Source organism: Solanum dulcamara, chromosome 4 (assembly GCF_947179165.1).
Source record: "Solanum dulcamara chromosome 4, daSolDulc1.2, whole genome shotgun sequence".
NCBI classification, from domain to species: domain Eukaryota; kingdom Viridiplantae; phylum Streptophyta; class Magnoliopsida; order Solanales; family Solanaceae; genus Solanum; species Solanum dulcamara.
In genome coordinates, this window is record NC_077240.1 from 13,224,115 (window position 1) to 13,239,635 (window position 15,521).

Sequence of the window (15,521 nt, forward strand, 5' to 3'; positions counted from 1 at the left end):
ATATCCATATCGTTACACAAATAGCTCGCGTATACCCCTAGATTGGAGTAAAGTACCATGATGAAACAACTAGATATATATGGCTTAATATATATTATTTTATTTTTCTTAATTTATGAGACACATGAAATTTGCAGAGTCAAATTTTTTATATATATATTTTAAATTATTAATTATTATGACTTATAGTACTTTTTACGTAATTTTTAAATAATATATGTTATTTCCTCTATTTTGATTTATATGCCACTGATAGAATTTCGAGAGTCAATAAAATATTTTATATGAATTTTAAATATTTTAATTGTTAACTATTGTGATTTATAGTATTTTTATGTAATTTTCATACAACAGATTAAAAAAAAAAGTAAGATAAACTAACTAAAATAAAAAAAGTATTGAATTTTTAGAAATACCCTTCACTAAAAGCAAGCATGTCGATAAATAGTTGTTAGCTTCCAACCGCTTTTATATAGTAGTACTAATGGCATAAAAGATCCATTAAACTTTAAAATATTTCATCAGCTCACCGAAATTAACCAACTTATAAGTTATTTTATTCTCTTTGTCCCCATTTAAATAGAAGAAAACAAGAAAATATTGTCTTGTCTTCTTATGTACTCTCCACTAATATTTACATTATTTTATTCTTTTTAACTCATTTTATATTATTCTTATTTAATTTTTTGATAAGTTAGAATAATATTTTGTCAATAATATTAATCGATAGTCGAAAAATGTTGTACAAAGTGAATTGCAAATTCTTTTCTTATATATTCTTAAATTTTCAAGGATTACGACAAGCATATTAAAGTGGAGACCAAGTTATCAACTTCTTGAATCAATTATATTGTTCTAAGATCTTATCTTTATTTAAAGTTTATCAACTTATTACTTATAGAATTCTATTAACAATTCATTTAATGATTGTCTTAGTAAAAAAATATTTTTCAATGTTGAATTAATAATTTTACCTAAAAGTAATAATTGAATTTTTTTCATCAAAGAAATCATATATTAAAAAAATATGAAGTAATAATTTACACCTAAAAAGTGTAAGAAAAATATATTTTAAATAAATACATATAAAATTTATTTAAATTTTAGGCCTCTAATAGAGATTTCGTTTTAGGCATCCATTTATGTTGAGCCGCTCCTGAAGACTAATATTGTTTTTTCGTTCAATTATCAAATATTATTTTGAAATCAGAGGTGCAGGGGGTCTAGTTATAATTTTCATTAAAAGATGTCAAAATATAAAAAAATAAACTAATGAAAAGGTTTAAAGAAATCAATTACTATAAATAATTTTTATCAATTGAACAATCCTTATAGCATATCAAATATTTCACTACTAGCTTATCGAACCCTTGATTCAATTGTTTTCTAAAAATATTGAATTTGAAAAGTTCGAAGACACTCTAAATTTGAACAATTATAAGCACTCAACTACTAGTAGAAAAATGAGAAAGTTAACTTTGGAAAGCAAAAAAATGACTTTTGAAATATTTATCACTAGGAATTATGTACTCAACCCTCAGGTGCACCGTCTACATCCGTTCACCAACAATAGTAAATCGTCAGGTGCCATAAGAAAATCTTCCGCAAATCTATAGAGGAAGGAGAATGAAAGAACTAGGATTCAACAACCACCAATCTTAAATGCATGCAGCTCCGCCACCTTAAATTGTTTTGCTGGAAGGAATTCAGCCCTATTAATATTTTTTTTTTAAAGTATTTCAAAATAAAAGTATATTTAGAAATATGAAAATTTACAATAAATATATTTAAACTTTCTTTGTATGATTATACAATGTGTATCGTGTAATAAATTAATCACGATTTTTTTTAGTGTTACTCTTCAGGTTATTTGACAGTATACGTCTTGTACTAAGTAAAGTTTAAAAAATTATCCTTAGTTAGAAGTCTTGCATTCGAGTTGATCTTGAAATGAAATTGTCTTTAGTAAAAAGCTTTTTTTTTTTACAAAAAAGGATTCAAATTTGAACATTATGAATTTAAGATTGAACTTCTGATACTACATATTTGATATATTGAATTCAATATTTTGTACTTTTTATTGGATATTGTAAAATACATACAAGGAATTAAGGTTGTCAGTGTTAGGATCAAAAATAAGTAGGTGTCATGCGAAAGTTAGCAAAACAAACCTCGAATGACAATGAGTAAGAAGACAAGCAAGAAAATATATCAAAAAGAGACACAAATATTTAACGTGGTTCGGTCAACCGACCTATATTTACAAGAGGAGATGAGCAATTCACTATAAATATGATAGTACAACTTATCGAGAGAAATAACCTCACACGATTCACTTGGAATATAAGGAGGTTCACACAAATGTTAACGTAACACTTGTGTCTCACCGTTTCTCCACCTACCCAAACCTCTCATAAAAGCTCATAGGACTACATTGTGAAAGCTATCAAGTTAGAGGAAATTAGTCTTTATTTATAAAGACAAATATTTTCATATAAGAAAAAGAACTAGCCAAATATAGAGACATTGTGTTTTCTTTTTTGAAAAAAGAAAACCTAATTATATTAGGAAAATCAGGGCAAACACCCAACAATTCTCTTCAGAATGTCAAGCACGCTCCAGACATTCCTTTGAATTTGATCTCTGTAGGACAACTAGATGATGATGGCTACCATAATGACTTGTTCAATGGCCAATGAAAGTTCACCAAAGGCTCATTGATTGTAGCTCGAGGAAGAGAGCATTTAAATTTATACGTGACACAACGATTAATTTTTGGGGACTCTATAAATTTAGTAGAAAGTGAGACTTTGTCAGAATTGTGGCACAAGAGACTCAGTCATATGAGCGAGAGGGGGATCACATGTTTGGCTAAGAAGAATTTACTTGCTGGTGTGAAACAAGCAAAGGTGAAAAGATGTGTTCATTGCTTAGCTGGAAAAAAGAAAAAAGTTTCTTTTCATAGTCATCCTCCTTCAAGAAAGTCCGAACTATTGGAGCTAGTACACTCTGACTTGTGTGGTCCTTTTAAAGTAAAGTCAAAATGTGGTACACTTTACTTTTCAACTTTCATTAATGATTATTCTCACAAGGTGTAGGTATATCCTTTAAAATACAAAGATCAAGCCTTATCTGAGAGACAAATCGGAAAGAAATTAAAATGCATTTGTACTGACAATGGTGGTGAGTATATTGGTCATTTTGATAACTACTGCAAAGGGCAAGAAATTCGTCATCAAAAGACTCTTCCCAAGACGCCTCAATTGAATGGCTTGGCAGAAAGAAGGAATAGATCTCTTATTGAGAGAGTTAGATGCGTGCTTTCATAGGCTAAACTTCCAAATTCCATTTGGGCGAAAGCACTTAACACTGTTGCTTATGTTATCAATTTGTCTCTTACTGTTGCTTTGGATGGTGATGTTCCAAACAGAGTTTGGTTTGCAAAGGATTTCTCCTATGATCACTTGAAAGTCTTTGGGTATAAAGCTTGTGTGCATATTCCAAAAGTTGAGAGATCAAAACTGGATGTTAAAACTAAGAGTGCATCTTCATTGGTTATGGTCAAGATGAGTTTGGATATCGCTTTTATGATCCAATTGATAAGAAGCTTATCAGAAGTCGTGATGTTGTGTTCTTTGAAGACCAAACAATTCAAGTTATTAACAAAACTGAGAAAATATATGTTGATTGCTAGTAGAAATAAATCTAGAATTATAGTCCTTGAGAAGGAATTAGGCAAATCATTTACAATGAAGGACTTGGGCCCAGGAAAAAAAATTTTAGGCATACAAATTCATCGAGACAGAAAGAAGAAGGAGTTATTATTATTATCCCAAAAGCAATACAATGAGAAGGTACTCAAGAGACTCAATATGACAGAAACAAAAGTGGTTAGTACTCCTCTTGCTAAACACTTTAAGTTGAGTACGATCCAGAGTCCATCTACTAATGAAGAGAAGAAAAAGATGTCATGTATTCCATACTCTTCTACAGTTGGTAGTTTGATAAATGTTATGGTTTGCACTAGATCAGATATTGCACATACTGTTGGTAGTGTTAATAGATTTCTTTCTAATCCTGGAAAGGAACACTGGAATGCAATGAAATGGATACTAAGATATTTGAAGGGAACTTCAGATATGGAGTTGTGCTTTGGTAGTGGCAAGCCTAAACTTGTATGCTACACAGACTTTGATTTAGGAGACAATCTTAATAATTCAAAATCCACTTCCGATTATTTGATTACTTTGCAGGGGGAGTTATTTCCTTGCAATCTAGACTACAGAGGTGCATAGCTCTATCCACCACAGAAGCCGAATATATTGCTATTACTGAAGGTGCCAAAGAATTACTTCGGATGAAGAAATTTATGAAAGATCTTGATTTCGAGCAGTCAAGGTTCGTCTTATTCTTTAATAATCAGAGTGCTATTTATCTCACCAACCACTCCACCTTTCATTCTAAGTCCAAGCATATTAGTAGAGAGTATCATTGGATTAGAATGGCCGTGGAAGAGAAATTATTTGAGGTTGAGAAGATACACACTGATAACAATCCTTCAGATATGCTTACAAAAGTGGTGATCGCAGAAAAACAAAAGTTTTGTAGAACATCGGCAGACATGAAGCCTGTCAAGAGTTCCTCCACTTGAAGTCCATTTGGCCCCTTGGCTGGAGAGGAAGATTGTTGGGCTATGACTCATGTTCTAGCCAAAGGCTCATAGCTTAATCCTATTTGTAAAATGATTGGAATTATATGGTGATTTGAGAGAATTATGCTATTGCTCATTGGTAGTGTCTTTGAGAGACATTATGCACATAAGAGAGGTTTTTGAGAGAGTTTTCAACAAGAGAGAAGAAAAGGGTGGTTTTACAACAATTTTGCCTCTCCGACCAACAACCTTCAAATTATTTTTGCCGATTTATTAATCGTTGGATCGGGCTAAAATTTTTACTGAGTGTTCCTAACATCTTAGTGTTTGATTTGGACGGTGGAGATCGAATTTGGAGATCGAAAACATCCCTTCAGGTCACACCCATAAATCATATTTGATAAACACGCGCTATAAATATGATATATAAAGTGTAATCGACGGAAAAGAAGAAGCTTTTAAACCATTTATCGTACAAAATCAAAGATGCAAAACGACATTAACGGCCTAGCTATAGGAATGACTACTCGTGGAGACAACTTTAAAGAAAACTCCTTCGATCGCGGAAGGAATGACCAATTGCATTTATCACCACTGTCCTTTCAACTAAGAAATGAGAAATCTTTCTCTGATCATATATTTTTTATTGAGAAAAAAAACATTATAGCATTTGATATGATTGTATTCCATTAGATATGAACAAATTTAATAAACACTAATAATTCCTAGATAGAGTATTAGAATGAAAAATAAATATTTGTTGAATGCAGTTTTTTATGCTAAATTCACTTTTATTTTCCGTCTCGAATTTAAATTAATTAAAGAAAAAGGGGGTCAAATATAGTACTCAATTTTTGTTTATTACCTATGTCTCTTGTTATACTATTAATTAAGACAAATATACCCCTACCACTATCAAAGTATTAAAAATATCACTCATTTGGATAGAGTCCCCCAAATCAACCACAATCGTCTGATTTCAATTTAAATTATCCATTTTAACTGAATCCTTAATTAAACTCCAAACAAAATTGTGGTAACCTTCTTCCTAAAATCAAACAAATAATAAAAATATTATTCATGTTTTTTCATAGGGAGATGTGGACAATCTCCCCTTTGTCCCAACATCAAGTATATGTCATTATATATACGTAAGTGTTCCAAATAAACAAGCTACTACACATAGTTGGTTCTTAAACGAATACAAAAAATAAATGAAGAGGCAACCAAATAAGGAAGAGAAGGCAATTGGACCTCAAAAAAAGTAAGAAAAAAACATTACTGATTATATGGGAGACAAAAAACAATTGCTGGACTTTTTTTTTGTTTGTTTTTTTGGTGTGTGTATGGGGGGCTATTTCTTTTTTTATTAGGAAGAAAAATAGAGTTAGAGAAATTGAATTGGTAATTTACTAGGATGAACTGATAAAAATAAATTCAACTTAAATCGTTTATGATTTTACTGTTTTATTTTCTTTTTTCTATTGTTAGTTTCTCTTTTTATTGCATTTCTCATCCTTTACTAGGAAAAAATGTTGCAACAAAAGAATTCACAAACTATTTAAAATGATTATAGTTTCTTAATGATTATTTATAATTTCCCTTCATGTAGCTTTCTGTCTTCTTATTATTTGGTGTTAATTTTTTAATTGGTTCTATTTTTACAAAAGTTGTCCTGAAAATAACTCAAATTTGGTATTAAAAAAGTATTAAATCAATGATTATTTACTTGGTAAAGTTCACGTTCTCAAAAATTGAGTTTTTAAAGTTCAAATGGTTCCTAAATTTTATTTAACCTCATTTTGTTAATTTAATCAATTAAAAATGAACTTAATTTAATGAAGTTAAATGAAAATGAATTTAATTCGTTTTAGTAAAAGCAATCAATCACTACGAAATTGTTTATAATTTTACTATTTATTTTCCTTTCAATTGATAGCTTCTCTCTATATTGCATTTCTCATTTTTTTACAAGGAAAAATTGTTGCAACAAATGGATTCACAAACTATTTAAAATGATTTCGATTTAAATAATAATACAAAAACATGATCTATTTAATACTACAATAAATATTAAATTTATTTTGTTTGACATACTAATTTTTCATTGTTTGCAAAATAATAGATTTGTAAATTTATTGAAAAGATGTGGAGAAAGCGGAAGAGACTTGAAAATATCAAATATATACCTAAACGGTTTTTGATTAGCACCAGTTTTCTTAGTTGCTCTTTGTTATTATTTCATGATTAATTACTATTTTGATTTATTTTAGCCTTCGCTTTGTAGGTGCTAGGTAAAAGCCTTCAACGTGCAACTTTTGTGCTATAAATGTGTGAGAAGAAACGCTTGATTTAATTTTATAAAATGTATTCAAATTTTGAATATGATATCGAGAGAAAAAAATAAGGTCAATCTTAGTTTATGTTAAATTTAGCAGGTAGAATTTGTTAGAATATGAAACTCGAAAATGCTCTTTCATTAGCAAAATATAGGACCAAAAATTGCTCAAGAGTATATTTAAAGAATCATTTTGAAATTACCCTCAAATATAAGGAATATTTTTATTAATTTCTCTCATATTTCAGGTAGGATTTTTACCAATCAGATTAAGGTTACTTTTGTGATGGGTGAAACAAACTTTAGTAATTTTTATATAACAAAAAAACACGTTATATGACTCAATTTATGTGGAACAGTTTGAATTTTAAGATACAAACAATTTAAGTTTGATCGTTAATTTGAACATAAAATCTTTAAGTTTTTTGAATAATATTTATATATTTGAAAATTACGCATAAAGTACCATAAGCCAAAATAGTTGAGAACTAAAAATATTTAAAAGATATATGAAAAAATTAAGGTAGAAAATAGATTTGTTTGAATCTCGAAATGTGAAAGGTGCCACATAAATTGCAATAGAAGAAATAGTGACTTTTGAGTAATGAACACAATATCCATGAATTTTTCCCATGCAAAATTGTTTATTATTTCCCTTTTTTTTAAAAAAAAATCTTTCTACTGTTAGATTTTTCTTTCGTCCTTTACAAAGAAAAAAACTTTGCAACAAAAAAGATTCACAAGTTATTTAGAATGATTCAAGTAATTCTAAAATAACAAAAAGAATCAGTTGAAGTCTTTTATACCACAATCAATATTAATTTAATTGTCCTAACATACTATTTTTCTTATCGTTCACGAAATAATAGGCTAGTAAAATTTACTGAAAGATGTATAAAAAGTTGGAGAAATTAAAAATATCAAACTTATGTTTTTGTTTTGACAGAAACTTATGGTTCAATTTTTAAAATCAATTTAAATGATTTTACTAATATATAGAAGTCGCTTGGCAAGCGATTGATGATCGTCATGTTTGCTTAATTCTTAGGCTAAAATTTTCACGTTTCTTTCAGGTGATAAATATGAAAATGATCCTAATTAAAAAAAATTCATCCCCAGTCTCGATTTTTCTTTCAATTTCTGCACTAATTACACAAAAAAAATTTAAAAAAATACCGTAAAATTAAAAGAACAAGTTCAACTAATAATCAAAATAAAACTGCAATTAAGGGAAAAGATTAAATTGGGTAAGAAAATCCTGATTACAATAGTTATTTTACTCGAGCACATGACATTTTTGTTAATTTTACATAATTCATTCGAGGATTCAATCAATTGAATTAAAAATGCTCAACTATCATAAACTTAATTGGTCGTATATGCTCAAAATAATTTAATAGAGACAAAAATAAATATATTCTCGAACTTAAAGGGATCATTTAAATTATAATCTCCTCATAAAGTCCTCATCTTTTCATGGGTTTGATGGCTTTTTCATCATTTTCCTTTTATTTACAATTTTTTTTATTTTTAAAAAAATTAATTTCCATGGATACAGCTATGAAATTGAACACTTGGAAGACTTTTTCACACTGCCAAAATGAATCCAAACAAAATGCTCCTTCGTCGCCATTCTTACTTTTATGTTTTTATATTTAAAGACATTTTTATTTATTAATAGATGGATTTTTAATGTGCATCAGTAATGAGTTGTTATTTAATATAAGAGTATAGTTGAAGACAGTTACTTTCACCGTTCACTTTTATTTGCCTTATTTATAAATATAAAAATAATTTTTCGCTTAATTCCTAATAACTCTTGTTATTAATTATAATTATTTTTTAAAATATTAAATTTATTACGATCAAAGATTGATATAGTAAATTGTCATACTATTTAAAGTTCCTTCTCTTTATTGTTCCTTGAAGGTGTGCAAAGTCAATACTAGATAAATAAAAATGGACGAAAGAAGTACTTCCTCCTTTCACTTTTACTTGTTCATCATTTCAAAAATAGATTGTCACTTTTAATTATCAAGAAAAAATATATTTTTTCTATTTTATCCTCAATATTAATTGTTTATTCCTCAAATCATTTTTCGAGACCTAAAACTATATATCAATTAATATGGATATTTGATAAAATACTCATATTGATCAATACTTTCTTAATAGGTGTAAAATTTAAAGTGAACAATTAAAATGAAGAAAGAGAGTATTAATTATTGTCTTGAATTCCTAAAACGACAGTTATTTCAAAACACTTTGTTTTTGACTAAAATGAGGACTTCAGGTCCTATTCACTATTCACAGTGGTTTACCACGTAATTGATAACGAAAATCAAGACTATACGTCAATTATTATGATTATATGAGTATTGTAGTAAAATAATTATATTGATCATTTTTATTTTCTAATGAACTTGCAGAGTTCGAAATGAATAAATAAATATTAATTATTATCTTGAATTCCTAAAACGACAGTTACTATTTGTTTTTGACTAAAATGATACTTATCTTGGCATGAATGAAGTCGTGTTCACTGTTCACTGTTCACAATGATTTGCCTCGTAATTGATAACAAAAAACAAGATTATAAATCAATTAATATGATCATATGAGTATTGTGGTAAAATAACTATATTAATTATTTTTATTTTTTAAGGGAATGCAGAGTTTAAAATGAATGAATAAAAAAAATATAAAAGATATTAATTATTGTTTTGAATTTCTTAAACATCAATCAAAAAATAATTTGTTTTTTTTTATTAAAGTAACATTTATTTTGGCACCGAGGAAATAACACTCTATAGTGGTTTGCCTTGTAATTGATTCCAAAAACCAATGTCATTTTATAACCTTTCACCATTAAAACCACCCTCTCCCTCCTGCCCTCCTTCACAGTTCACACCACGCGTCCCTCCCTTTCTCTATATGTAGAAGAAGACACAATTCTTAACTGACAATCCCACAAGTTTAAACTCAATGTAAAAACAAATAAACCCAAAAAAAAAAGTAATTATTTTTATTTTTTTTGTTAAAAAAGATTCCCATGGAGAAAGTTAGTGAAAGAAAGGCCAATTGGCATAATAGCATCATGGCTTCTGAACTGAAAGTCTGAACTTGCATTTGGCCAAGTGTTAAAAACATTTAATTAACTCAAGTTTAATTTAACCCAAGTTAAACTACATGGTTAACATTTACCCCCCCTATCCCCTACCCCCAAGTCATAGTTAGTGGGTGGGTGGGTGGGTGAGTGTTGGTCATCTTATAAACTCCATTCTAACCCAAATGCAATTCTTGTATTCCTCCTCTGTCTCTCTTCTTAATTTGGTAAACCACTTTGGTTTACCAGAAAAGCAAGGAAGAAGAGTGAAAGAACTAAGAAGAAAAAGAACCCCTTTTTATTCCTTTTCTTGATTCTACAAACCAACCCAATCTCTATTTTCACCTTCCAATCCTCCTAAGAATCCAAGAAATTGAATGCCCAGAACACCCACATTGCCATTTTTATCAATTGACCAATCCCCAAAAAAGTAAGAAAAAAATCAGAGAGAAAAAAAAAGGTTTAATTTTTATTTTTGGGGTTCTTTTTTTTTTCTAGGCCAAAAAAATTATGAAGAAATCTCCATCTTTTTCTTTTTCTTGCTCTTCTTCGTCTTCTTCTTCATCTTCATGCATTGAACAAATCCATGAAGAAACAGAGAAGCAAAAGCAGAAGCCAAAGCCGAAACCGAAGCCCAATTCAAATTCAAAGCCCAGGCTGAAACGTGCTACTCGAGCTAAGAAAATTGTAAATGCTGATTCACCAAGTAATAATTCATCTACAGCAAGAAGAAGCTCCATTTACAGAGGCGTAACCAGGTTTTTAAATTTTATTTTATTTTTTTGCTAAATTCACAGAGTAACACACATATTCAAGGTATTCTAAGAGAAATCCAGATATCAAAATTAGATTTTTCTGCTGGGTTTTGCTTTTTTGATTGCATGCATGAAGAAATGTGTGATTAAAAAAATTAATTATTTTTGTTAATTAAAGTTCTGTTTTTTTCTTTTGCAGGCATAGATGGACAGGAAGGTATGAAGCTCACTTATGGGACAAGAGTACTTGGAATAGCATTCAGAACAAGAAAGGACGACAAAGTGAATAATGCTCTTATCTCTCTTTACTTTTATTTAATCTGTCGATTCAAAAAAATTAAATTTACAAATCAAGGTGATCTACAGTAATATTATTATACTACTAGTAATTAATGTTAATTTAATCTCGTTTTGTTAATTTAATCAATTTTTATTTTACTTTATTTATCTGACTTTGTTCTTTGTTGGTGATGATCCATCTCTCTCTCTTTGACTTGGAACGTTAACAAAAACGCCTCTTTGCTTGTTTAGTTTATTTGGGTAAGCTCTAAATCTCTTGCACAAAAATATATATTTTATTACTTGTTTGACTGTTTTTTTTTTAAAATAAAATAAAATTAATTGCTAATTATTAAAATTCAATTTAAATTTTTCGAATGTAGGAGCTTATGATAGTGAAGAAGCTGCTGCCAGAACTTATGATCTTGCGGCCCTTAAGTATTGGGGACCAACAACTACACTTAATTTTCCGGTACTTTAAATTCTTATTTTTCCGTCTCAATTTATTTGATGTAATTTAACTTAACATAAATTTAAAAATAAATATTTTAAAAATATGTGGTTTAAAATAAATTATAGATATTGCTATAAATTATTTTATTAAAAATAAAATAAATATTTTAAAATTAAATTATTACTAAAATATAGAAATATGAGTGAGGGAGTAATAAATTTCTTTTTCTTTTTCCTTTTTTTGTACAATTTAGATAATTTTTTCTTAAATTATTATTTTAATGTAAAAAAGAAAAAAGAAGCGGTGTTTCGTTTTAGGGATTTTGTCTGTCTTGTAGGAAGAAAAAAGGAACAAAATGACAAAAAAATAACTGTAAAGAGTACAAGACATGAAACGTGACGTACAACAAAATAATGCAGGTGGAAACGTATATCAAAGAGTTTGAAGAAATGCAGAGGCTAACAAAGGAAGAGTACTTGGCTTCATTAAGGAGAATGAGCAGTGGATTTTCTAGAGGTGTTTCCAAATATCGTGGCGTCGCAAGGTATTTATTAGTAATTATTTAAAAAATTAAGTATAGTAAACTATATAATTAGTGTCAATAATTAAAAGTTTTAAAGCTCATTTAATTAAAAAAAGGGACAAAAGACATGCAAATATAATTTAATTATTTTTTAATAAATGCAAGGCACGGTACATTTTAGTGGAAGTCAACAAAATTTTGAGGATTTTCATGACTGTACTGGGACATAGTTTTCAGTGGGACCCAGTTAGATTCACTGTCTATTTGTGGGCTGTGTGGAGTTTATGTGCATACTTATTTAGGAAAAAAATGATGAAAAATGTGATTACGGATTAAAAAAGATAAAATTGACCACTCGTGCATCTCGTGAAAATGTCTGTCAGTAGTTCAGTTGATTGGTTATTTTGAATTTTTATTTTATTGGTAAATGTTCAATATTAGATAGAAGGGTGGAATTGACCCATTATATTTGATTTTTGGATATTGGCAGGCACCACCATAATGGTCGATGGGAGGCGCGAATTGGACGGGTCTATGGAAATAAGTATCTCTATTTAGGAACTTACAGTATGTCTCTTATGCATCTCTTTCATTTTGCACCTTAATTGTGATTTCGAATTGAGAATTACAACATGAAAGTTCATGAGCTACTCCTAGGTTTCAAGTACATAGTTCCTTATTAAAAATGACTAAGAAATAAAAGATTTCTTTAATTAAATTATCAAAAAACAAATACGATTCTTTTGAAGTCACTTGGCCTGACTAACGTATCGGGTAGGTCTATCAAGGGGTAAAAGGTTTCATATCAAGATTTTCTCAGTTTTTAGTGTTTGAATTTGAAACCTTTGACAGTAAATATATTCGATTCTTTTTCATTGTAGGATTTGCAGTACTTAGTAAAGATTTAACACTTTTACATGTCTAGCATAAATCTAATAGATACAATAGGATTAAAGCTGACATGGCACATGATCATTGGTGTTTTATATTATTTACTGAGATTAAAGTTAAAAGACTGAAGTGGTCCAAAAATTAAAATATTTGATGCAGATCTTTGTAGACCGTACAAAAAGTTAGACTTTCTGTTCCCAACTTTATAAAAATTGAAAATATTCCCCTATATTTTTTTAGTGGGTTTAGTCCTTAACCCATTTTTGTTATGTGGTTTATGTTTGACTAAACTAGGAAAAACTAAACAATTAATTGCTACTTGCTACAAATATCAATATGATCCTAGTTACTCAAAATAAGCCAAATTTCTCTTTGAGTTGGGTCCCACATATGCTATTAAACTTCTAAGGGATTGCTAATTATAATCATTTGGTTTAGTGTGAGGTATTACTTAGTAGTAGTAAGAGATTTGAATAGTGATTAAGATAAGTAATTATCTTAGTTTTCTTTAATGTGACTGTATTAGATCTTGGCTCGTGACATTGTCAGAGCCTTGATTCATGCTTAATGGGGTGAATAATTTATGTTTAATCTCACTAGACAATTATGCCTCTGGATTGATGCAGTGTCTTGTCATACTCATCTTCAACTAATGCACTCAGTAGACAACTCCTTTTTTATTTTCTTGGTATAATCATTTAGTATTCGAAATTCACTGATCTGACAACAAGTTTGAATTCGGTCCCACACTAAGATAAGAGAAACATGTAATGTACATAGATGAGTTGAACAAGTATTAATATAGTCATTCAAAAAGAGTTTTAAGTTAGTTGTTACTGGTACTTGGGTTGTATTCCGGATGTAAGTAGTAATATAGTCCCAACTTATTACTTGCGATTGAAGCATAATTTGTTGCTTTTTAGGAGCAAATAAGTGCAATCTAGAGCATTTATATTGTCGCGTTCAATTAGGTTAGTAACGATTTGTTTCTGTGTTACAAATGTTTTCACTTGCGGATGACATTGGCGATTGGACAATGCAAACTAGTTCAATTGGTGCATTTTGTGACCTTGTAAACTAGGTTCAAAACTATGTTGATCGAACTCTTCAAAAATATTGTTGTATCCGTGTTAGATGTTTAAGAATGCACTACTTTTGGAGATCTGGCACATACCTCTTCAGTATGTTTGAAGAGTCCGAGAAACATAGGTTCAAACTAGGTCTTATATAGTTGATTGCAGTAACTATATCTGAAATGAACTTTACGAAGAGACGAATTTCTTGAAATCACTTCTCATTAACTTTTCTCTTTACTGAAGGCACTCAAGAGGAAGCAGCTGCAGCATATGATATGGCAGCAATTGAGTACAGAGGGCCTAATGCGGTCACCAACTTCGATATCAGCAGATATGCAGAGCATTTGAAGAAACTCCGCGAACCGGATCTGTTATCAAAGGAGGAAAACACAGAGTCCTCTGCTGAAGTGCAATCAGATGAGGTGATCGAACAATGTCAGCCGGTTCAACAAGAAGAAAACCAATTGGATTTTCAGCTAGGGGAATTAGCTGCAGAACCAATAATAGTACCCAAGTTAGAGTTTACGCCTGCACTTGATTCTGATGAAGTGACTCAACCAAAACTTCTGAAGTTGGAGTTTGCTCCTTCAGTGGAGTCTGCTGCTGTGAAGGACCACGAGGAGGAAGAGGACTACCCGTGGATGAACATGTACTTGGACAACACATTTGATTCGCTCCCAGTTTCCAACTTCTCTCTTGACAAACCATCCGACTTGATGGATCTTTTCAACGACACCAGCTTTGACAACAACATTGACTTCGATTTCTATGAGCAATCAAGTGAGAATGAGTTCAACCTGAACGTATTCTCAGACAGCATGATCATCGATGGGATTGAAGCTGATAATGAGGAAGTAAGGAAGAATCTATCAAATTCACCAACCTCATCATCATCCGTGTCAAGAACAACATCCATTTCTAGCGGCATGAAAGATGATGGAGGTTTGGCATCTTCGACGATGTAAGATGTTTGGACTAAGAACTCAGCTTGGTGTTAAGTATATTATAAGTTTGATAGGAAAACTTCCTCCTAGTTTTAGTTGCTTTTTAATCTTTCCTAGATATAGAGACACAAGCAGAAGGCCTTGTGGCTCCTTTTTAATTAGTTTCACCAAATATGAACTCCTGCAGTTTAGCTGAAATGTTGCTTAGCAAACTTTTTTGGTTTCATTTTGCCTGTTGATGTCCTTAGTCACACTTGCTATTCCACTATATTGCTGGGCTTTTCCCAAATATGTTGTCGTATCCATAGTGGATTCTCCAAAAATGTAATACTTTTGGAGGATTCAACAACATCTGACGACATATTTGAAGAGTTCCGAGCAACATTGCTTTTTTATGCACTGATAATGTTCTTTCTTAGTCATTATATTGCATTATCGATATTCCCTCCGTCCCAAAATAAGTGTCTCTTTAGAAATTTAAAACAAAATTAGTATGTTTTTCCA

General features: G+C 30.0%; 1 protein-coding gene across 1 annotated transcript; it reads left to right on the plus strand.

Annotated features, from left to right (window-relative positions):
• Nucleotides 1-10,305: 10,305 nt before the first annotated feature.
• On the plus strand, nucleotides 10,306-15,246 carry LOC129884708 (ethylene-responsive transcription factor WRI1). Its single transcript, XM_055958993.1, has 7 exons — nucleotides 10,306-10,853; nucleotides 11,050-11,132; nucleotides 11,382-11,390; nucleotides 11,513-11,601; nucleotides 12,003-12,127; nucleotides 12,597-12,673; nucleotides 14,317-15,246. Exons 1-7 carry the CDS (start codon nucleotides 10,606-10,608, stop codon nucleotides 15,036-15,038), a joined length of 1,353 nt encoding a protein of 450 aa, XP_055814968.1. The 5' UTR covers nucleotides 10,306-10,605; the 3' UTR covers nucleotides 15,039-15,246.
• The last annotated feature ends 275 nt before the right edge of the window (nucleotides 15,247-15,521 follow it).